The sequence below is a fragment of the Armigeres subalbatus genome, chromosome 3, assembly GCF_024139115.2.
Source record: "Armigeres subalbatus isolate Guangzhou_Male chromosome 3, GZ_Asu_2, whole genome shotgun sequence".
In the NCBI taxonomy this organism is placed as follows: domain Eukaryota; kingdom Metazoa; phylum Arthropoda; class Insecta; order Diptera; family Culicidae; genus Armigeres; species Armigeres subalbatus.
This window is the reverse complement of record NC_085141.1, coordinates 257,424,891-257,448,464: the sequence shown is the minus strand read 5'-3', so window position 1 is coordinate 257,448,464 and position 23,574 is coordinate 257,424,891. Positions and strand designations below refer to the sequence as shown.

The window sequence follows — 23,574 nt, the reverse complement described above, 5'->3', positions numbered from 1 at the left end:
ATGTTACTGCTGGTCTATCGTTGGGTTTCCATTATAACACTCAAATAAGTATTAAAATCAATTTTATGCAACTCATATGAATGCTATATTGGTTATTAAAGCACTCATTTGGTTGGTATGGAAAAGTAGGCGTTTCTTTACTTAAACATGATCCAGGTATTATGATCCGAAATTTCAAAAAGTCTTTTTCCAAGCTGCAGTAAATCGTGAATAACTTTTAAACGGATAGAGATAGAGGTTGCTATTTTTAGCAAAATATTCGTTATAAAATTCCCACCTTTCTATGTATATTTAGTTTCAAAAGCATTATGATGGATACCGTTTTGGATGCATTAATAAAAAATATTAAGAAAAATTCATCATTTTGGGCATTTAAAGCATCAGTGAAAATATATAGAGCTAAAACATGCGGTATCAAAGTTTTACCATAAAGTATAGACCCTAAGTTAAATGTAAAAAATATAAAATGGATGGGTTTCATCGAATTTCTTTCCGATATACCGGTATTTTCGATGTTACCTATAAAAATGCACTTTTTTCATAAAACGCGTCGGGGCCACCCCTAAACGTCATTTCCCAGAGTTGTCGTAGAACAATTTTTCTTTTGTTATACCCTAAGCTTTCATTTGAAGGTTGAGCCCCCAAAATCCCAGACTTGGTCCAATTTTGGGACACCCTATTATTCATTCATTTATTTAGTTAACATCTAAACAGATAACACTGAATCAACAATTTGACGCCACAATACACGGTTCGAGGCCGCATCTCTCCATCCTCGGATACGCCCCACGCACGCCAAGTCGTTCTGCACCTGGTCTGCCCATCTCGCTCGCTGCGCTCCACGCCGTCTCGTACCTGCCGGATCGGAAGCGAACACCATCTTTGCAGGGTTGCTGTCCGGCATTCTTACAACATGTCCTGCCCATAGTACCCTTCCGGCTTTAGCTACCTTCTGGATACTGGGTTCGCCGTAGAGTTGGGCGAGCTCATGGTTCATTCTTCGCCGCCACACACCGTCTTCTTGCACACCGCCAAAGATGGTCCTAAGCACCCGTCTCTCGAATACTCCGAGTGCTTGCAAGTCCTCCTCGAGCATTGTCCATGTTTCATGTCCGTTGAGGACAACCGGTCTTATAAGCGTCAGTTTCTTCTGGAGCCCGTAGTAGGCCCGACTTCCACAGATGATGCGCCTTCGTATTTCACGACTAACGTTGTTGTCAGCCGTTAGCAAGGATCCGAGGTAGACGAATTCCTCGACCACCTCGAAGGTATCCCCGTCTATCGTAACACTGCTTCCCAGGCGGGCCCTGTCGCGCTCGGTTCCGCCCACAAGCATGTACTTTGTCTTTGACGCATTCACCACCAGTCCAACTTTTGTTGCTTCACGTTTCAGGCGGGTGTACAGTTCTGCCACCTTTGCAAATGTTCGGCCGACAATGTCCATGTCATCCGCGAAGCAAATAAATTGACTGGATCTGTTGAAAATCGTACCCCGGCTGTTACACCCGGCTCTCCGCATGACACCTTCTAGCGCAATGTTGAACAACAGGCACGAAAGTCCATCACCTTGTCTTAGTCCCCGGCGCGATACGAACGAACAGGAGTGTTCGCCCGAAATCTTCACACAGTTTTGCACACCATCCACTGTTGCTTTGATCAGTCTGGTAAGCTTCCCAGGGAAGCTGTTCTCGTCCATAATTTTCCATAGCTCTACGCGGTCTATACTGTCGTATGCCGCCTTGAAATCAACGAACAGATGGTGCGTTGGGACCTGGTATTCACGGCATTTTTGAAGGATTTGCCATACAGTAAAGATCTGGTCCGTTGTCGAGCGGGCGTCAACGAAGCCGGCTTGATAACTTCCCACGAACTCGTTCACTAATGGTGACAGACGACGGAAGATGATCTGGGATATCACTTTGTAGGCGGCATTAAGGATGGTGATCGCTCGAAAGTTCTCACACTCCAGTTTGTCGCCTTTCTTGTAGATGGGGCATATAACTTCTTCCTTCCACTCCTCCGGTAGCTGTTCGGTTTCCCAGATTCTGACTATTAGTTTGTGCAGGCAAGTGGCCAGCTTTTCCGGGCCCATCTTGATGAGCTCAGCTCCGATACCATCCTTACCAGCTGCTTTATTGGTCTTTAGCTGTTGAATGGCATCCTTAACTTCCCTCAAGGTGGGGGCTGGTTGGCTTCCATCGTTCGCTGAACTGACGTAGTCATCTCCTCCGCTGCCTTGACTTTCACTGCCTGTACTCTCAGCGCCATTCAAATGTTCCTCGTAGTGCTGCTTCCACCTTTCGATCACCACACGTTCGTCCGTCAAGATGCTCCCATCCTTATCCCGGCACATCTCGGCTCGCGGCACGAAGCCTTTGCGGGATGTGTTGAGCTTCTGATAGAACTTGCGTGTATCTTGAGAACGGCACAGCTGTTCCATCTCCCCGCACTCCGCTTCTTCCAGGCGGCGTTTCTTCTCCTGAAAAAGGCTGTCTCCGCTTCCGTCTATAACGTTCCACGTTCTGCCGGGTACCTTGCTGCAGCGCGACCGCCCACGCTGCGTCCTTCTTCTCCAGAATCTGTCTGCACTCTTCGTCGAACCAATCGTTCCGTCGACTTCGACCCATATACCCGACGTTGTTCTCCGCTGCGTCGTTAATGGCTGCTTTGACTGTATTCCAGCAGTCCTCAAGAGGGGCCCCATCGAGCTCACCCTCTTCCGGCAACGCTGCCTCGAGATGCTGCGCGTATGCAGTGGCGACATCAGGTTGCTTCAGTCGCTCTAGGTCGTACCGCGGCGGTCGTCGGTACCGAACATTGTTGATGACGGATAGTTTTGGGCGCAGTTTAACCATCACCAGATAGTGGTCAGAGTCGATGTTAGCGCCACGATATGTCCTGACGTCGATAATGTCGGAGAAGTACCGTCCATCTATCAGAACGTGGTCGATTTGTGATTCTGTCTGCAGTGGTGATCTCCAGGTGTACCGATACGGAAGGCTGTGTTGGAAGTAGGTGCTGCGAATGGCCATATTCTTGGAGGCGGCGAAATCAATTAGTCGTAGGCCGTTTTCGTTCGTCAGCCGGTGAGCGCTGAAATTTCCAATAGTCGGTCTTGACTCCTCCTCTTGGCCAATCTGAGCGTTCAAATCTCCTATGATGATTTTGACGTCGTGGCTTGGGCAGCTGTCGTACTCACGTTCCAGCTGCGCGTAGAATGCGTCCTTATCATCATCAGTGCTTCCGGAGTGTGGGCTATGGACGTTGATTATGCTGAAGTTGAAGAACCGGCCTTTGATCCTCAACTTGCACATTCTTTCATTGATCGGCCACCACCCGATCACGCGCCTTTGCATATCGCCCATCACTATGAAAGCTGTTCCCAGCTCGTGTGTGTTGCCGCAGCTCTGGTAGATGGTATGATTACCTCTAAACGTTCGCACCATTGATCCCTTCCAACAAACCTCCTGCAGCGCTACGATGCCGAATCCACGGTCCTTGAGCACATCGGCGAGTATGCGTGTGCTCCCGATGAAGTTGAGAGATTTGCAGTTCCACGAACCGAGTTTCCAATCGCTAGTCCCTTTTCGTCGCAGTGGTCTTCGCCGATGGTTCCGGTCCGTACTCTCTTGTTGATTGTTCGTTGCTTAAGATTTTTAAAGGCTGGCTTGCAAAGCCTGCCACCAAACCCTTAAATTTCCGGAGGACCATTCCTCCTTATTTCCGGTGGACCATGGTGCACAGTTTCACTTAGAGTCCCTCGCTGGCACTCGGACGATGATCAGCCGCCCCTAACATGGAGAACAGACGCTGTTGTGAGCCGATCCTGACATGGAGAACAGACGCTCAATAAGATTTGCACCTTCGGAGAGGAGCAAACCCCCCTTCCCTGTCAGCATACGACCATAGTTCCCACCGGGGTTGGTTACCCGATCTTCCCTAAGGTTGCTCGTATCCCGGCCAGCACCGCGGGGAGGTAGGGATAGGAGTTGCTGGGTAAGAGTGTATATTTATGTTTAGTTGTCTATGTATATTTAGTTTCAAAAGCATTATGATGGATACCCGTTTTGGATGCATTAATAAAAAAATATTAAGAAAAATTCATCATTTTTGGGCATTTAAAGCATCAGTGAAAAATATATAGAGCTAAAACATGCGGTATCAAAGTTTTACCATAAAGTATAGACCCTAAGTTAAATGTAAAAAATATAAAATGGATGGGTTTCATCGAATTTCTTTCCGATATACCGGTATTTTCGATGTTACCTATAAAAAATGCACTTTTTTTCATAAAACGCGTCGGGGCCACCCCTAAACGTCATTTCCCAGAGTTGTCGTAGAACAATTTTTCTTTTGTTATACCCTAAGCTTTCATTTGAAGGTTGAGCCCCCAAAATCCCAGACTTGGTCCAATTTTGGGACACCCTATTATTCATTCATTTATTTAGTTAACATCTAAACAGATAACACTGAATCAACAATTTGACGCCACAATACACGGTTCGAGGCCGCATCTCTCCATCCTCGGATACGCCCCACGCACGCCAAGTCGTTCTGCACCTGGTCTGCCCATCTCGCTCGCTGCGCTCCACGCCGTCTCGTACCTGCCGGATCGGAAGCGAACACCATCTTTGCAGGGTTGCTGTCCGGCATTCTTACAACATGTCCTGCCCATAGTACCCTTCCGGCTTTAGCTACCTTCTGGATACTGGGTTCGCCGTAGAGTTGGGCGAGCTCATGGTTCATTCTTCGCCGCCACACACCGTCTTCTTGCACACCGCCAAAGATGGTCCTAAGCACCCGTCTCTCGAATACTCCGAGTGCTTGCAAGTCCTCCTCGAGCATTGTCCATGTTTCATGTCCGTAGAGGACAACCGGTCTTATAAGCGTCTTGTACATGACACATTTGGTGCGGTGGCGAATCTTTTTTGACCTCAGTTTCTTCTGGAGCCCGTAGTAGGCCCGACTTCCACAGATGATGCGCCTTCGTATTTCACGACTAACGTTGTTGTCAGCCGTTAGCAAGGATCCGAGGTAGACGAATTCCTCGACCACCTCGAAGGTATCCCCGTCTATCGTAACACTGCTTCCCAGGCGGGCCCTGTCGCGCTCGGTTCCGCCCACAAGCATGTACTTTGTCTTTGACGCATTCACCACCAGTCCAACTTTTGTTGCTTCACGTTTCAGGCGGGTGTACAGTTCTGCCACCTTTGCAAATGTTCGGCCGACAATGTCCATGTCATCCGCGAAGCAAATAAATTGACTGGATCTGTTGAAAATCGTACCCGGCTGTTACACCCGGCTCTCCGCATGACACCTTCTAGCGCAATGTTGAACAACAGGCACGAAAGTCCATCACCTTGTCTTAGTCCCCGGCGCGATACGAACGAACAGGAGTGTTCGCCCGAAATCTTCACACAGTTTTGCACACCATCCACTGTTGCTTTGATCAGTCTGGTAAGCTTCCCAGGGAAGCTGTTCTCGTCCATAATTTTCCATAGCTCTACGCGGTCTATACTGTCGTATGCCGCCTTGAAATCAACGAACAGATGGTGCGTTGGGACCTGGTATTCACGGCATTTTTGAAGGATTTGCCATACAGTAAAGATCTGGTCCGTTGTCGAGCGGGCGTCAACGAAGCCGGCTTGATAACTTCCCACGAACTCGTTCACTAATGGTGACAGACGACGGAAGATGATCTGGGATATCACTTTGTAGGCGGCATTAAGGATGGTGATCGCTCGAAAGTTCTCACACTCCAGTTTGTCGCCTTTCTTGTAGATGGGGCATATAACCCCTTCCTTCCACTCCTCCGGTAGCTGTTCGGTTTCCCAGATTCTGACTATTAGTTTGTGCAGGCAAGTGGCCAGCTTTTCCGGGCCCATCTTGATGAGCTCAGCTCCGATACCATCCTTACCAGCTGCTTTATTGGTCTTTAGCTGTTGAATGGCATCCTTAACTTCCCTCAAGGTGAGGCCGGTTGGCTTCCATCGTTCGCTGAACTGACGTAGTCATCTCCTCCGCTGCCTTGACTTTCACTGCCTGTACTCTCAGCGCCATTCAAATGTTCCTCGTAGTGCTGCTTCCACCTTTCGATCACCACACGTTCGTCCGTCAAGATGCTCCCATCCTTATCCCGGCACATTTCGGCTCGCGGCACGAAGCCTTTAAGGATGTGTTGAGCTTCTGATAGAACTTGCGTGTATCTTGAGAACGGCACAGCTGTTCCATCTGCTCGCACTCCGCTTCTTCCAGGCGGCGTTTCTTCTCCTGAAAAAGGGTCTTCTGTCTCCGCTTCCGTCTATAACGTTCCACGTTCTGCCGGGTACCTTGCTGCAGCGCGACCGCCCACGCTGCGTCCTTCTTCTCCAGAATCTGTCTGCACTCTTCGTCGAACCAATCGTTCCGTCGACTTCGACCCATATACCCGACGTTGTTCTCCGCTGCGTCGTTAATGGCTGCTTTGACTGTATTCCAGCAGTCCTCAAGAGGGCCCCATCGAGCTCACCCTCTTCCGGCAACGCTGCCTCGAGATGCTGCGCGTATGCAGTGGCGACATCAGGTTGCTTCAGTCGCTCTAGGTCGTACCGCGGCGGTCGTCGGTACCGAACATTGTTGATGACGGATAGTTTTGGGCGCAGTTTAACCATCACCAGATAGTGGTCAGAGTCGATGTTAGCGCCACGATATGTCCTGACGTCGATAATGTCGGAGAAGTACCGTCCATCTATCAGAACGTGGTCGATTTGTGATTCTGTCTGCAGTGGTGATCTCCAGGTGTACCGATACGGAAGGCTGTGTTGGAAGTAGGTGCTGCGAATGGCCATATTCTTGGAGGCGGCGAAATCAATTAGTCGTAGGCCGTTTTCGTTCGTCAGCCGGTGAGCGCTGAAATTTCCAATAGTCGGTCTTGACTCCTCCTCTTGGCCAATCTGAGCGTTCAAATCTCCTATGATGATTTTGACGTCGTGGCTTGGGCAGCTGTCGTACTCACGTTCCAGCTGCGCGTAGAATGCGTCCTTATCATCATCAGTGCTTCCGGAGTGTGGGCTATGGACGTTGATTATGCTGAAGTTGAAGAACCGGCCTTTGATCCTCAACTTGCACATTCTTTCATTGATCGGCCACCACCCGATCACGCGCCTTTGCATATCGCCCATCACTATGAAAGCTGTTCCCAGCTCGTGTGTGTTGCCGCAGCTCTGGTAGATGGTATGATTACCTCTAAACGTTCGCACCATTGATCCCTTCCAACAAACCTCCTGCAGCGCTACGATGCCAAATCCACGGTCCTTGAGCACATCGGCGAGTATGTATGAGTATGAGAGATTTGCAGTTCCACGAACCGAGTTCCCAATATCGCTAGTCCCTTTTCGTCGCAGTGGTCTTCGCTGATGGTTCCGGTCCGTTCTAGGTTGGCTTGCAGGGCCTGACACCAAACCCCTTAAATATCCGGAGGAGCATTCCTCCTTATTTCCGGTGGACCATGGTGCACAGTTTCAGAGTCCCTCGCTGGCACTCGGACGATGATCAGCCGCCCCTAACATGGAGAACAGACGCTGTTGTGAGCCGATCCTGACATGGAGAACAGACGCTCAATAAGATTTGCACCTTCGGAGAGGAGCAAACCCCCCTTCCCTGTCAGCATACGACCATAGTTCCCACCGGGGTTGGTTACCCGATCTTCCCTAAGGTTGCTCGTATCCCGGCCAGCACCGCGGGGAGGTAGGGATAGGAGTTGCTGGGTAAGAGGCTAAGGACCGCGAGATGGGGTCTATTTTATTCCTTCAGGTACGCGAAGTACCAATGGTACGCTTTACCCAGCATTTGCCGTGCCATGTCGGCTTGTTAGTTGCCTTTAAAACTAACAAGCCGACATGCTGGCAAGACTTGGTTCATCTCGACAATTCATAGGTCCCGAACCTTTTTGTGGTGTATCTGCGTGTTCTCTTAGAACGGAACTAAAATCTTGGGAACATTTGAAAATAGAGGACAATTGAAAAATCACTTCATTTGCGAGGCAGTCAATGAACCGTTTGCACCTAACGTATTTAATACTTGCAGAATTTTAGATATTTCAAAAAAAGATTCAAGTAGGTACATATACAGTAGCCGTTCGATAACTGCAAAATGTTTACTTTTCAGATAACGAATGCCGTTCGATAACTGCAACGCATTCTAGACGTCAAACGGTTGTCAATCGACGTCAGATGCAATAAAAGTGCATCCAAATGTGCAGCGCAATGCAGCTGTCATTGAGTTTGACATCAGTTTGAAATTTAGCGGACCGATAACTGCAAAACTGTTGCAACTATCGAATTGCAGTTAAAAAGCATTGCAATTAAATGACTTGCAGTTATCGAACGTCTACTGCACAAGAGTCCTATGTCGATTTTAAAAGATTTTGATTTTCTTGCAGAAATATTGCTTAAAATGAGTTCATCATTAAGAAAAAACTGACAAAATAATAGGCTTTGTTAAAAAAAATGAAAATTGAAACCCAGTTGTCTGCCCATGATATTATAGTTGATGTATCAACCATTTGAAATTTCAGCGAATTTATCTTATTACGCGTTTATAAGGAATATTCAACCGCTGCAACATCGATACGCTGCTTATTCCAACTCTATTTTAAATGTTTACGGGTGGAAATGTTATAAATTTGTGATGTGTCCCCCCCTAAATTATTCGCAATACATGCGAAAGTGCAATGGTTGTTACGTCAACTATGAAATCATGGGCTGTGTGTTGTCCCCAGGCTTGTAAAATGTCATCTGCATGTCATTTGACTAACTTGTTCATAACTTTCTTCGGAAGCCAAATTTATATCAAAATTTTAGATGCACGCATAACGCTTGAGTAGTGCTATATTTTTGTCCAAAGGTGCATTACTCTAAATATAACATCTGAGGCTACAGAGTGAAATCTCTCCAAAATGTGACGTGTCATTTGACTTAATGTCATTTGAATGGCATTTTGCCACGCCTCAGATTACATCTTCTTCTTCTATATATATATATAAAACAAAGTTGGTGTTTGTACGACCGCGCATCAATCGGGAATGGGTAGACCGATTCGAACGGTTCTATATTCGTTTTGTTCATCTTTTTGCAAGGAAGAATGTTATGATATAACTGGTAAACTTTTAAAACTGAAATTAAACATTATCGATGAATCGATTTATTATGCATATTGCACGAGTTTTTTTTTAATTTTAATCATCTTATTATCTATATATTAAACCATTTCTAATAGAATTTCTCTCACACGGACATGGCTCAACCTTATGTTGTGAGAAGACTGTGGAAAAAAACAACATTTTTTATTCACTTTAAAATTTAATTGTTATCGAGAGGGGAGTACATGCTTTTGTGATATGTATCCGATATGTATCCGATAAATTAAGCTTTTTTTATATTAGACGCGCCAATTAGTTTTGGAGAAAAGCGTTACCATTCGACTTCAACGATGTTGGTTACAAACGCATGTGTATACCCAAATCGCTAATCACTCCGGAATTGTCGAAGTGAATTTCTTTCCACTATACACACGCGGCTTGAATTGAAGGCATCGTTTAAGCTACCGTTAAATATTCAAGTGACTGAAGAACCTACGTGTAACATTTCAAAAACTTCTGTGATGGCCAAGGTGTTACAAAGATGTAAAATTATTATCTGGGACGAATGCACTATGGCACACAAACGAGCACTGGAGGCACTTGATCGCACAATGAAAGATCTGCGTGATAATTCAAGACCTTTTGGAGGCGCAATGATTCTGCTGGCGGGTGATTTTCGTCAAACACTCCCTGTCATTCCCCGGTCAACGGCAGCCGATGAAATCAATGCTTGCCTGAAGCTTTCGTATTTGTGGCGTTATGTGACAAAATTGCGGTTGACAACGAATATGCGAGTAACGTTACAAGATGATCCTTCTGCCGAACTATTTTCGAAGCAATTGTTGGCGATTGGGAATGGATCGATACCGGTTGACGCTGACGGATTGAAATCTTTTCCACCAAACTTTTGTCAGTTCGCATCAACGAAAGAGGAGCTTTTTTCAAAAGTGTTTCCTAACATCGACCAGAATATTTCAAACCACGATTGGTTGAGTGCACGTGCAATTCTAGCAGCAAAAAATAATGAAGTGGATTCTTTGAATTTGATAATTCAAAATGCAATTGTTGGAAACGTACATTCTTTCAAATCGGTTGATGTTGTGACTAATTTGTACGACGCAATCAACTATCCAACGGAGTTCTTAAACTCTTTGGATTTGCCTGGATTACCACCGCACAATTTGAAGCTTAAAGTTGGATCTATCATAATGGTGCTACGAAATCTGAATCAACCATAAATGTGCAACGGAACAAGGTTGGTCGTGAATCAACTCAAGAATAATGTCATTCAAGCAACGTTGCTCAAAGGAAAATTTAAAGGTGAAAAAGTGCTAATCCCGAAAATCACGATAATTCCAACTGATTTACCGTTTGAATTCAAACGTATTCGATTTCCAATTCGCTTAGCGTCCGAAATGACCATCGCATTTCGCAAAGGCCAAACATTGAAAGTATGTGGATTAAACCTTGAATCCCCATGTTTCTCTCATGGGCAACTGTATGTGGCATGTTCACGCGTAGGCAGACCTTCAACGTTGTTTGTTGGACAATAAAACAAAAAATTTAGCGTATCAAGCGGCATTAAATTAAACTGAATTTAAGTAATAAAATAAATGTAGTTTTAATCGAAACTAAATAAATGTATTGAGAAGTGTAACGTATAATTCCAAATTCGTCTTCATATGTTATCAATTGGAAATGTTTGATCAAAAATTGTGTAAAAAGTAGAATGGTGAATGCTGGTAACCATTCAATCAATCAATTTTGGGCAAGACGAAGTTTGCCGGGTCCGCTAGTATTTACAGCAATTTCTTGTTAGACAAAGTTGTAGCAACATTTAAGCGCTATAAGTTCGCCATACTAGATAGCTGATAGCTAACTACTGAAAGAAGTTCTGGGAAAATTATGAAAAAGAATGCAAATGACATTTTACAACACTGGTTGTCCCATCTGGTTATTTATTCGCATAACAGTCACATTCCAGATTTTTATGCACTTTTGCAGAATGCCTCAAAACAGAAACATTTTACTTCAACTTTTAAACGTAGATCTATAAAAATAACTCATAATCTGTAAGCCAGGAGTACGAAATAACAAAAATTCTAAAAATCTTTTTATTTCATTTTAAGTCATTAGTAGAAAATTTTTCTATCTATTTTTCTGTCAATCAAAAAATACCGGGTTAAGATGGGTCAAACAGCGGGGCAAGATGGGTCACCTTTAAATTCTGCAAATAATATTGTTTTCATTCCCATTTTTAAATCACACATACAGATAGCTTGATTGCCAAGGATTTTATTGAATAAAAAAGGATTTTTAAGCTTTGGGTGAAGAAATGGCTCTTCATTTAAAAATGTCTACAATTTCTTATTAAAACAAACCGTCCGTGTATTGCTTTCTTGAAGACAAAAATTATACATTTTTAATTGACAAATTTACATCATTATGCTCAAATCAAAAGTAACCTTAAAATGATTAAATCAGAATTGGAAAATATGTTTTGCATACGAACTAAGTCCTTGAGTTTGTGCTGACCCATCTTGCCCCTTTTGCAAGTTCAAGTTAGAATGTCTAATTTTTGATCAAATTTATTTATTTCAACGCAGTTAGTACAACATCGCCTAAATACTTATGATATTTTTACTATGTTACTGAAAATGTTTAAATTTTAGATTATTCGACGAGATTACACGTTTTATAGAAAAAAGTGTGTCTCATAAGAAACAATGCTGAAAAATATTTTACCTCTCCATTATTATTTATTTATTCAGACTAAGGCCGAAGTGGCCTGTGCGATATATAAGAGTCTTCTCCATTCGGCTCGGTCCATGGCTACACGTCGCCAACCACGCAGTCTACGGAGGGTCCGCAAGTCATCTTCCACCTGATCGATCCACCTTGCCCGCTGCGCACCTCGCCTTCTTGTGCCCGTCGGATCGTTGTCGAGATCCATTTTCACCGGGTTACTGTCCGACATTCTGGCTACGTGCCCGGCCCATCGCAGTCGTCCGATTTTCGCGGTGTGAACGATGGATGGTTCTCCCAGCAGCTCATGCAACTCGTGGTTCATTCACCTCCTCCACGTACCGTCCGCCATCTGCACCCCACCATAGATGGTACGAGTTCAATACTTTTCCATTTAATTCCATCAGGTTTTGTAATCTTTATAGAGTAGAAGCATAAGTACTAGAATGCTAATTGCGCTGTTAGCATTAAACATGTTTTCCCTATACAGATTTAACTTAAACTTAACTAAACTTGAAGTGAAAGTGAAACTAAACTTTTCATCGGTTTTTCGTACGGAGGACCAAGGCTACAAACGAAATGAATATCCTATAGAAAGAACCACGCGAATAAGGTTGATATAACCATTTAAATGCAAGTGTTCGGAATATGAGTCATTTTCGGGACTTGAGTCAAAACGGTTACTCAGTTGGCACCAAACCGATGTGCTTTTCTACATCGGCACCAAACCGTGCACTGCCAACGAAGAACGCTTTTACTACCTTTGCATCGCCGATTGCGGTTAGAGCAGGTGACCTAACATACAAAATAATGCGTGTATGATGCATGGCAAAACGTTCTCGGCTGAAAGGGCACGTGTTGGACAACATGTGGCGGTGCGGCGTTTCGGTATCGTAGAGTAAAATATAGCGCGCCCCCATCGCAGCATTTCACATGACGCCTATAAAAAAATGTGGAAATGTGGAAATGGAACATGTAAATCAAATGGGGGGAATTATATGATAAATGCACATAATCCAAATATATTTTTGATTAAAATTGACAAGACATCTATCGAGAGTTTAAATGCTAGGGACAAAATCGCTACATGTACAGTGCACAGGTTGCACATGCGGACGCGACGCCTCTGTGTTTATCAACTACATTAGTTTGGCACTTTAAGTGCCAGGCCGCGGCATACTAGATGTTTGTCACGCGATTCGGAGCGACATTAGCAATCTTATAATTTTGAACCAAATCTTTACAGATACGTATTTTGACTTTAACTGTAAGGTCATCTACAGTGTCTCGTAACTTGACTCGATCCTTTTCAAAACATGTCATTTTCGATTTTCTTCCATTAATAATCTTAAAATTTTACCCCCTATTTAAGAAAAACTGATAAAAACTGATTGCAGGTTTTATCAATTTATTAGATTTTTTTTGTATTTCTTCATGTAAAACGGGTTTGAAAAATTCAGCGGCATATTACTCAAGATGGAGAAAGCTGGCATGGAACGCTTATGCGTATATAAAGGAAAGATACAAAATAGATGGCTAAAAACAAATCTGCATTATTCGGAGGTTTTTTATTGTTTCCCACCTTTACTTCATTTTTGAACGGTCTCTTATACCTACCTATAGCACTTGGTGTTCTAGCCATGTACCAATAAAAAACGATTGAAAAGTCACGCACTTACTCATAGGCATGGGCCTAATCGTCCCTCTTCTCTCCCAGTATGGCATCAGCCTTAGGAGGACGAAGGGCCAAGTGCAGAGGGGCCAATATAATTCTTGTAAAATATGTCGTTCGGCTTACACGGCATACCAGACAGCCGCAGGGCCAAAATTCTACATCATTAGCCAATTTGACGTCATTTAGGTACTCCATGGTCAGAGGCAGGCATAGTAACAAACGATTTGGCTGGACGGGTTAGGACTTTGGTTTTTGATTGCTCTATCACGGTAATGGCTTCTCGGCACTCCTCATTATTATTACAGCTTTCATCAATAATTTACAATGGCGGAGCCAGATTTCTGGTAATGGTGGGGCTCCACCAATTTTGGTGTAATCGGTTTATTGATAATTTGGCATCAGCAGTAAGAACTATATCACATAACATATAGGCATCTTTGTCGTGAAATGTGGTTCTTCCATGATTTTGAAACGCTAGCGAACCTAGCCGTGGAAGTCAAGCTTTACTGAGCAACGCCCATAAGACAGAGCAGCATTGCATGCTTTGCTGTCCCTTTCTTTAGCCTTGGAAATACGGGAGTGCCGTTCGTCGATTGATGATACACAAAGAGCCTACTTTGAAACTTGCAGTTTGTTCTATAGACCAATGCAAGATCTTGACTTAACCTCAACTATTTGACAGTTCACAGAGCTTGTTTACAAGGTGTTAGAATTAAAATCGATCAGCTGGAAACAAAAATTCGTAATTTTCGTTCAAAATCAATTTGATCCGAATATTCTAGTGATATGCTTTGATTCCTACAATGAATCAACCACCACAGCACACATCAATATTCTTAATTAATCGCAAAACAGTTTTTTTTTTCGGAAGCTGCTCCAGAGACTAAGTCCATGTAAACAAGCTCTGTGAACTGTCAACCTACGTCATCATGCACTGGTATATGATGCCAATCTGTTTTGTGACTATATTGATGCGGTTCAGTCCAAATGTCAACAGGTGTGTTATCAACTTGAAATTGATCAGTTAATTATTGGAAAAGCCTATATTCTTGTAGAATTCTTTGAAATATTTCTACAGAAACTCCCACTTCCTGGAAATATTTGAGATTTTTTTTCAGGAGCTCTATCGGAAATACTTTCAGAAATTTCCGAGGAAATTTCTTGGATTTCTTTATCCAAATCTTATTTCAGAAATTCATGGAGAATTTTTTTTCGGAAAATCTTCTGATATTTTTTTTCGTGAATAACTTAAGAAATTCTTTCGAAAACCCTTCAGGAATTTCTTTGAAACTTCATCCAGAAATTCCTTCAAGAATTTCTTTTAAAGTTCCTCCAGGGATTGGTTTGGAAAATCCTCCGGAAATTAATACAAAAAAATCCTTTAGAGTTTCCTCCACGATTTTCTTCGAAAACTCCTCCTGTAGTTATAACAGAAACTTCATTCCTTCAAACATTTCGCCAGTAATACTATTTCCGCAAAAAAAAAATATTTCGAATATTCTGGTACAAAATGCTAGGAATTAACAAATTTTTAAAGGAATTTCTGGAGGAATTTTCCGAGAATTCCTTCGAGCATTCCTCCAAGAAATCCTTCAGAAACTGCTCTAGGAAAAATCTGGAGAATAATTCGGAAATGAATCCAGGAATTATTTCAAAGTTGGAATTTTTAGAATTCCTTTGAAATTTCCCTAAGGAATTCCTCTTGAAGTTCTTCCAGAATTTCAGAAAACACCTTAAGGAAATGTTCCGATAGTTAATTACTTTTAGGACTCCTTTAAAAAATCCTTGAGATGCTCCTTCGGGAATAGGTTCGGGCATTCCTTAAGGAATTTATTTAGAAATTCTTTTGAATTTCCTTTGAATAACCCTCCAAAAAATCCTTTGAAAATTTCTTAAGAAATTGCGTTAGAAACTCCTTTAGGGATTTTCTCGGAAGTAGTAGCTCCATCGGAAATGTCTCCGTAAAATCCTTCAGAGATTCTTTTGCAATAATTTCGCAAATTCTTTTAGAATTTTCTATGTAAATTTATTTAAGAATTTCTTTGGAAATTTCTTTAGGAAATACTTTGGATTTATTTATGAACTCTTTCAGCAATTTCTTTACTAATTCCTCAGGCTATTTCTTCGGAGATTTCTTTAATAAATCCACCGAAATTTCCATGAAAATTCTCCGGATATTTCTTTGGAAATTCCTTCGGATATTTTTTGGGAATTTCTTTCAACAAATTTCCAGAATTGTTTACCATAGAAATTCTTCAGGAAATCTATTCAGATTTTTTTTTGGAAATTTCTTCTATGAATTCTTTCAAGAGTTTCTCTTTCGGAAATTCTTCATAAAATTCCTGTTGAAATTCCTAATAAGGAATAATTTAGAAAGATTTGCAAAGAATTCCTTTGAACATTTCTTTAGTGATTCCCGTGGAAAATCCAGCACAAATTCCTTTCGTAGAACCATAAATTCTTGAGGAATTTTTTAAAGGTATTATCAAATGAATTTAAATAGGAGCTCGTAATGGATTTTAATGCACATAGATCAGTGGCACATTAAATTCGAAGTTATGGATAATCAGGTCTCTTGTATAAATAATTTCCGTATTATCATCACGAGTATCACTCACGATTTTAGTGTTTAAAGCAAGAGCGGTCTTTTTATTTATTTTTTGTTCGGGATGATCCATTGCGTCCATTTCATTGAACTTTTGTAGTATACCTGTGTCATTTGTTTAGTGCATGTCTTTCTGCTCCATTTCTATTGAGAAGAAATGAAGTAGTCGTTTCTTATTCAGATATTTTCTCAAGCTTAATGTAAGGCCTCTTTAGATTAAGGTACCGCTATTTATACCCTTCCAGAAACGGCTTATACCAACTCTCAAAGGCGCGCCCTCAATCAGTTTCAGCTCAACAATAAGTGGGATAATACTGATTTTGACCATGCATCGGTACTGTAGTTCAAACATATTTTTGCTTCTTCTTATGAGTTCCGGATTCGTTTTTGTACAGAGATCTGATTTCATTGCGTTTGGCATTTCTGAATCTCACCTTTACACAGAGCTCTAATCAGTCAGAGGGTTCAGCAGATCCACCAAATTCGTATCCGCTTCTTTCCTAATTAATCAGCGCTCTGGAGCTTGGAGATTCATGTTGTCGGCTTAAAAACCAGCCTAAGATTGAGTTACGTTTTTATAATTTACTCCATTAACTCCATCCAAAAGTGGCAAAAGGTGGGTCATCTAAAAGCAGATTATAGTCGTTCCATATTCTTCTGACCATCACTCATAAGTAATAACAAGAATAGTAAGAACTAGAGCACAGTGTGGTGGATCTTTCTCCGTAATATACCACGAAAAAAGGTGTCTACCCAGCATTACAGGCTCCGTTAACTGCTTGGCTAATTGTTTCACCCCCAGGCCATTCATCCCCACGGCACGGGTCGCCCGACACCTTGGGATTCGGGGTTAGGGACGTCATATTGTCAGTTTCAGTGTTTAACCGAGCCTGACGGTATGACCGGATTTACACCGTTACGCACTACTTCAGAGTATCCATATCCCAGCGTAACGGAAAGAGAGCTGCCTTTAAAAAATCCTCGATGAATTGTTTCGGAAATTTCTCTAGAAATTCTTTCGAGAGCATCTCCAAGATTTATCAAAATTGGTGGAAAATCAGATTTCTATTGGAACAATTTTTGGCAGATATATTCAAATTTCAAGGAAAATATTCAATTTGGTCGGTCACGTGTCCCATAGTGTTCCAGTTAAACTCCGCCAGTAATGATCGATTGTTTTTTCCAAGAACGTAGTTCGTCCAGATTATTCTCGCTGGTGGCGGTGAAGGTGTTCTTGATGGCACCTCATTGGTCTTCCGAAATATCCAGCACTGATCTCCAGTGTTAGTGTTGAAGCGTCCGCTCATAGTTCGAGTTGTAGGATCCACGCAGATCTTGATATTAACCTTAGAAATGTATGATGGCATTGAGTTCTCTGTATAACTTTACTTTATCTCCTAGAGCTGGTTAACGTATAACATTGGATTATGGTAAGGTTTCGAAACCGTATTCTAAATCTGACAATGATTAGTGATGTATGCATAATAATTAAGTTATTGGGGATAATATAGAATATCAACACAGATAAGTTTTGTTGAATTTAGGGGCAAGAGAGCGTAAATATTCATTTCAATCTTGATGTTTTGTGAACTAACATTACTTTAGATCGCCAATATAACTTTTAACCACTGTCACTGAACGGGAAAAAGTACATCCGCATATTTCACTATCATCCCTAAGTAACCACTAGCATACTAATTCGCTTTTTGGGCATAAATTGCCCCTGAGGCTTCAGGTATAATTGTCCCATTTTTTATATCAACATAAAGGCTAAATGAATAGCATATGATTGGGTCAAATATTCACGGGTAGCCATTTAAAAATATTGCACACAATAACTATATTCATCTACTATCTAATCATTTTCCACCGAAGTCATCCTTATTTTCATAAATCTGTGCATGTTTGCACAATTTTCTTGGCGCACGCCTCTATTATTTTACTCTACTCTCAAAGGTCTCGAAGATTTTAGTGGTACTTCTGCTAATTATAATCTGAACTTCACTACATCTTTGGACTCCACAACCGTTCTAGATCTCATTTTTTTTCTTTTTTGTAGCATTTACCTAAACCCGATGCATCTTCTGTTGAAGCATGGTAGTATAGTATGAAGTGAAATCCATCATGTTAGTGATATATACTTTTGTCGGTTAAAATTATACCGCCCAGACCATATCGAGTGAGACTGATTCGCACCCAAATGCTGTTAAATTCGTGCATGATGATTTGAAGAGTGCTAAAATGTTCAAATAAACATGTGAAATCTGTAGTCCAAGAAATCAATGAACAATCGATTGTTTATATATATGTGTGTAATATATTTTAATAGCTGGAAACAGCGGAACAACACTCCAAGGAGCTATCGACTGAACTTGCCGCACGAGATGACAAGATACGAAAGCTAGAAAATGATCTCAAAGATTCCATCGACAAAGGCTTTACGCTTCGAGAGATCATCACTGAGCTGGAAACGCAAAATGAGAGCAGAGGCATCGACCAACAAGTTTTGGTGACAAAGATAAAGGTAAGACATGTTGTAATTTACAGCGGGATATTACCTCATGAACTCTAAAACGCCCGAAGCGAGTCATCTCTACCCGAGAACGGATCCCCAAAATAAGCGTGTGTACTTGAAGACTCTCATTGAACATCTATTCATCTCATTGCAAAACAATGTTATACAGCACCAATCTTGTCGCTTCTTTTTGCTAATATAATCCCCCGTGCTCACTGCTGAAAAAATCACAAAAATAAGAAACAAATCAAATTATTTTTCATTCAAACCGTAGCATATAAATACAATTCATGTAAATAGGAAAAATTAGGGCAGCAATATACGCTTGGCGTGGCGATATGAGTCATTTTAATTTGACCCTATTGGCAAATTTTAGCATGCATCTTCTAGGGAATGCTCCAAATATGCCTAACTTTAAAATCCCCTAAAATTCACAAAGACGGTGAAACAAATCGGCAAATCGACACGCTTCATTCTTTGGAGCGATTTTCCTAAGTGGTCCTTACTGCTATGGTCATCTAAAAGAATTAGTTATTTAACGTAATTAAAATGTTACTGCTATTGTAGATTGAAGGCAAAGCTGTAAAACTCTGTGCCCATATAATTTTTTTTTTTTAAATAATCATTGTTTTCATATAAATTTATGGGAATTATTGCGAGCTTTGAGGTTCACTTATTAATTTTCTGTTTTTGTCGATTATTACAAATATGGAATTTTATTTTTCCAGGAGCTTGAGCTCTACATCGACGCTCAGAATCGCCAGAATGAATCATTGCACCAGGAAACCGATATAGCCGTTCGAGGATACGATGACAGAATCGCCAAACTAGAGGAAGAACTTCGGCAATCTAAACCGAGCCTAGAGCACGGTCTGGTGTTGGAAGCTTTGACTGTGCAACTCCGTGACGTCGAGGAAACGCTCGAGCGAAAAACCAAAAATCTAGAAACCCTGCATTCCAATTCAGCTGCATCATTAGTGTGCAGCAGCCCGTCGGAAGACATTTCGGTGAATCAAGACAGTCCGTTGCATAGGAAAAAGTCCACCGAAAATAGTTCGGTTCCTCCATTGCCGGTGGACGAGGTGCAGCGGATATTCGACAAGCTTCACCGGCACACGCGTATCGAGGACGTGGCCATTAAGCGTATCAATGACCTAGAGATGCAGATCAGCAGCGTGCGCAACAGCTATGCGGTAAGTGCCATATCGTCATAATGCGTAGTTCTGCTGATGTTTTGCAATATACCTTTCCTCATTTCTCACTGCACGTGACGTTGATGTAAACATTCAACATTCGTTAAAAGTCGCTTGAGAACCATTTCTATGCTGAATGAAGAGCAGTGTTTTGAATATGGCCACGATGTTTGTTGATTTATTTTTAGCGTGATGACATATATGCCACCACTTGGAAAAATAAATGCTCGGCGAGGCGGCTTTTGCTCTCAGAAACTCAGTCAATGTCAGGGCTTGATTTCAAATCAAGAATTTAGAGGGCTTTCGACACACGAAACCTTAAGTGAAATCAATGTCAGAGTTATGACCCAGTCGATTTTATCTTTAAAGTAGATAGAGTTTACGACAACCTATACTGTTACATTTATTTGTTATAATCAGTTATACTGTTATAAGGTGTTATAAGGTAACCATGCGGTGGAATTAAATGTGACATAATTATTAAAATTTGGGAAAAATTGTTCTATAATTTTCTTTTGAACGTAATGATTTATATTATTATAAAATAATTTTTAATTTACCTCTTCGTCGAACGGCTTTGGGCTCGTAGCTGCCCATCTCAATTTTCTTTTCCATTTTATTTTTAACAAAAAGGTTAACTCAGGTAGTGCAGGTATTGGTGTTATAATAGAAGCTTGCCTGATCCACTAAAACAAAAACCCTCGCTCAATATCTCAAAACCATCGATTTCATCTCTCCTACGCATTCCGGGCACTCCGCAAATTCTGCGAACCCGAACCTACGCAAAAATTTCTTGAAACAGTCATGTTCAGCAAACACCTGTGCAAGGTAGAAGTTGGTCTGACCAATGACAATAGCTAAAGCCACCCTAGCCCCCTGTAGTTACGCCAATGAGTATACTCCTCATGAACCCTCCATTCAGGGCCGTTGATTCCGCGCTGCAGAAGCTCACATCGATACATGACTCACCTCTTGGACCTCTGAACGTGGATAGCTGCGCTCGTTCAACAGGACTACGTTCAGTCTTGCTAGCGACTCTATCTCAGGCGTTAGTGAACCGGGATCCCAATTCCGCGCATTGAAGTCACCTGCTACTACTAATGGTTTCAATCCAGTTATTGCGCCTTCTTCTTCTTCTTCTTCTTATTGGCATTACATCCCCACACTGGGACAGAGCCGCCTCGCAGCTTAGTGTTCATTAAGCACTTCCACAGTTATTAACTGCGAGGTTCCTAAGCCAAGTTACCATTTTTGCATTCGTATATCATGAGGCTAACATGATGATACTTTTATGCCCAGGGAAGTCGAGACAATTTCCAATCCGAAAATTACCTAGACCGGCACCGGGAATCGAACCCAGCCACCCTCAGCATGGTCTTGCTTTGCGCGTCTTACCGCACGGCTAAGGAGGGACCCAGTTATTGCGCCTACAAGGCTATTTATTACCCTAGTGTATACAGCAGTATGCATTTGATGTTCTTGTTCTGGTCATAATCATCTGTGTATTCACCGCGCTAGTACAGATCTTACAGCTGGTGAAGTACTCTATCATGGCGATGGCATCAAGGCCTCGTTTGTGTTTTGCCACTAGCGCTCTGATCACTCTACCTTTGTAGATGAGAGAAATATCATCTGCGAACAGAGACAGAATGCCGCCTTCTGGAGGTTTTGGCATTTCGGAGGTAAACATATTGAACAGCATGGGCTCGCCTATTATCATGACGTGCGCATGGGACGCCTGTTATCATGACGTGCGCATCAGAACTCGGAGCGCTGATTGAGACGCGGAATATCCTGACCGACAGATAGTTGTAGATATTTTTCATCAAGTTTTGGATAACAGACCAGCATGTGAACCATTGTCGAACGCCTTCTCGACATCGAATAAGGCTATCTTAGAGGTTTTTGAGACATACTTGTTCCGACTGAACACGTTAGTAACTCGGGTGCACGGTAGATCGATTGTGTCGGAAACCAAACTGTTCCACAAGCAACGTGTTTTTGTGATCTGTAGACTCAAGTATCCGGCGGTAAATTGCTTTAACAAACAGCTTGGATAACCTTGAGAGAAGGCTGATAGGACGATAACTTTTAGGGGAGTTTTCCGGTTGGGAATGACTTTCGCTGACTTCCAGGACGATACACAGGAGCTCAGCCGAAGGCACTCATGTGTTTGAGTTTGAGATTCAGAATATTATGGAAGCATGGCGCCTTCATGTTTTTCGTTGATTTGATATAGACCGTCAATTCCCCGGCTGAGATCTCCAACTCCTCCGAGGAATCATTGGGAGCCAGATATCGTTGAATGCTGTTAACATGCTCTTTAATGACTGCTTCGTGAGCTGACAAAGTGACTACCCATTTCGGCGACCTTCTCTGCAAGAATTATCAAGCGATCCTTTTAGAGCAATTGTGGACGACTCTACGACACTACCCATAATTCCATTATCCATAATGCCATTACCCCGAAGGCCACTTCCCCGAACGCCATTACTCCGAATGAGTCACTACCTCGAATGCCATCACCCCGAATGAATAAGTCATTAGAAGTTTATTTAGAATTCATGGGAATGATTAATACTTGTTTTACGGGATCACCGAGGGAGGCAGGACTACATCCCCGACCCGCTAAACCGTTTCCATTGCCGCCAAGCCCATAGTCCCTTCGGTACAACCAAAAAGTAATGCTTCAAAGGGGGGCCAGTGCACAACGCACCCTCGAGGTCAGCTGCGTGTCCTTGCAGCACCGAACATCGTAACTCGCTTTTTTAGAAGAACACCATGGTATCGTGCCAGCGCGTTGCCGGCTTTCCAGGTGGCCTTACCACGCCCTATGTCCTCGGAAGATGGGAAGGGTCGACTTCGCGCCTGCTTCCCTCTGCACGACTGGTATCAAGAATGATGATGCCGCGTGCACCCCAAATTGGCCTCTCTGCGATAGGGTCTATTCGCCAACACACAGAGGGACTTGCCGACGCGGTGCATACGCCTGCCCCAGCCTTGACGAGGACCCCTTTCCGTCCTCGGGCTCGGAACCCGCCCGGTTGACCGACGCCGCGAAAGCGACGATACCATGTTGTTCCTCGCGTGGCCACTTGTTCGATAAAAGGATCGAGTTCGACCACAGGGCACCGGTATGACCCATGAAGCCGACTCCAAACCCTTGGACCACCTCTTATTTGCGCCTGAACTAGCCATTGCTCGAGTCCACGCGCCACCTTCTGTGTAGCTCCGAGACGATTTGGACGATAGCCGATAAAACGGCGTTCCAGCCAACTTCATCTTTACACATCCTGCGGACTAGGTTGTCCGGGGTAGTGTCTAAACCACATGTGGCAAGCATGTGGTCACGCATTGTGCGAAAACGCGGGCACATAAACAACACGTGTTCCGCCGTTTCCTCTAAACCTGCGCACACCGGACACTTGGGCGAGGCCGAGTGTCCGAACCGGTATAGGTACTGTATAAAGCAACCATGGCCTGTAAGGACCTGGATCAGGTGGAATTTCCCCATGGCGCCTCTTGACCCACGTACCTATTTCCGGTATCAACCTATACTGCCGTGAATCGCATATCTGTCCCATATTTGCTGGGTTTCCTATTCATATGGGACAAATATGCGATTCACGGCAGTATATGTCCATCTACCCTTAGTGGAACGGTCCCACGCACGCTGCCATTTGACCATTGAGGCCAACCTGACAGTCCTACGGATGCCTCTCG

General features: G+C 42.9%; 1 protein-coding gene across 5 annotated transcripts in view; it reads left to right on the top strand.

Annotated features, from left to right (window-relative positions):
- Positions 1 to 23,574, top strand: part of LOC134223780 (uncharacterized) — a 145,631-nt gene that overhangs the window by 92,874 nt on the left and 29,183 nt on the right. For all 5 annotated transcript variants that reach the window (XM_062702972.1, XM_062702971.1, XM_062702973.1 and 2 more), the window contains 2 exons: positions 18,473 to 18,667; positions 19,387 to 19,851. In XM_062702972.1, coding sequence (XP_062558956.1) covers positions 18,473 to 18,667; positions 19,387 to 19,851 — 660 coding nt within the window. The remainder of the gene's footprint in view (positions 1 to 18,472; positions 18,668 to 19,386; positions 19,852 to 23,574) is intronic.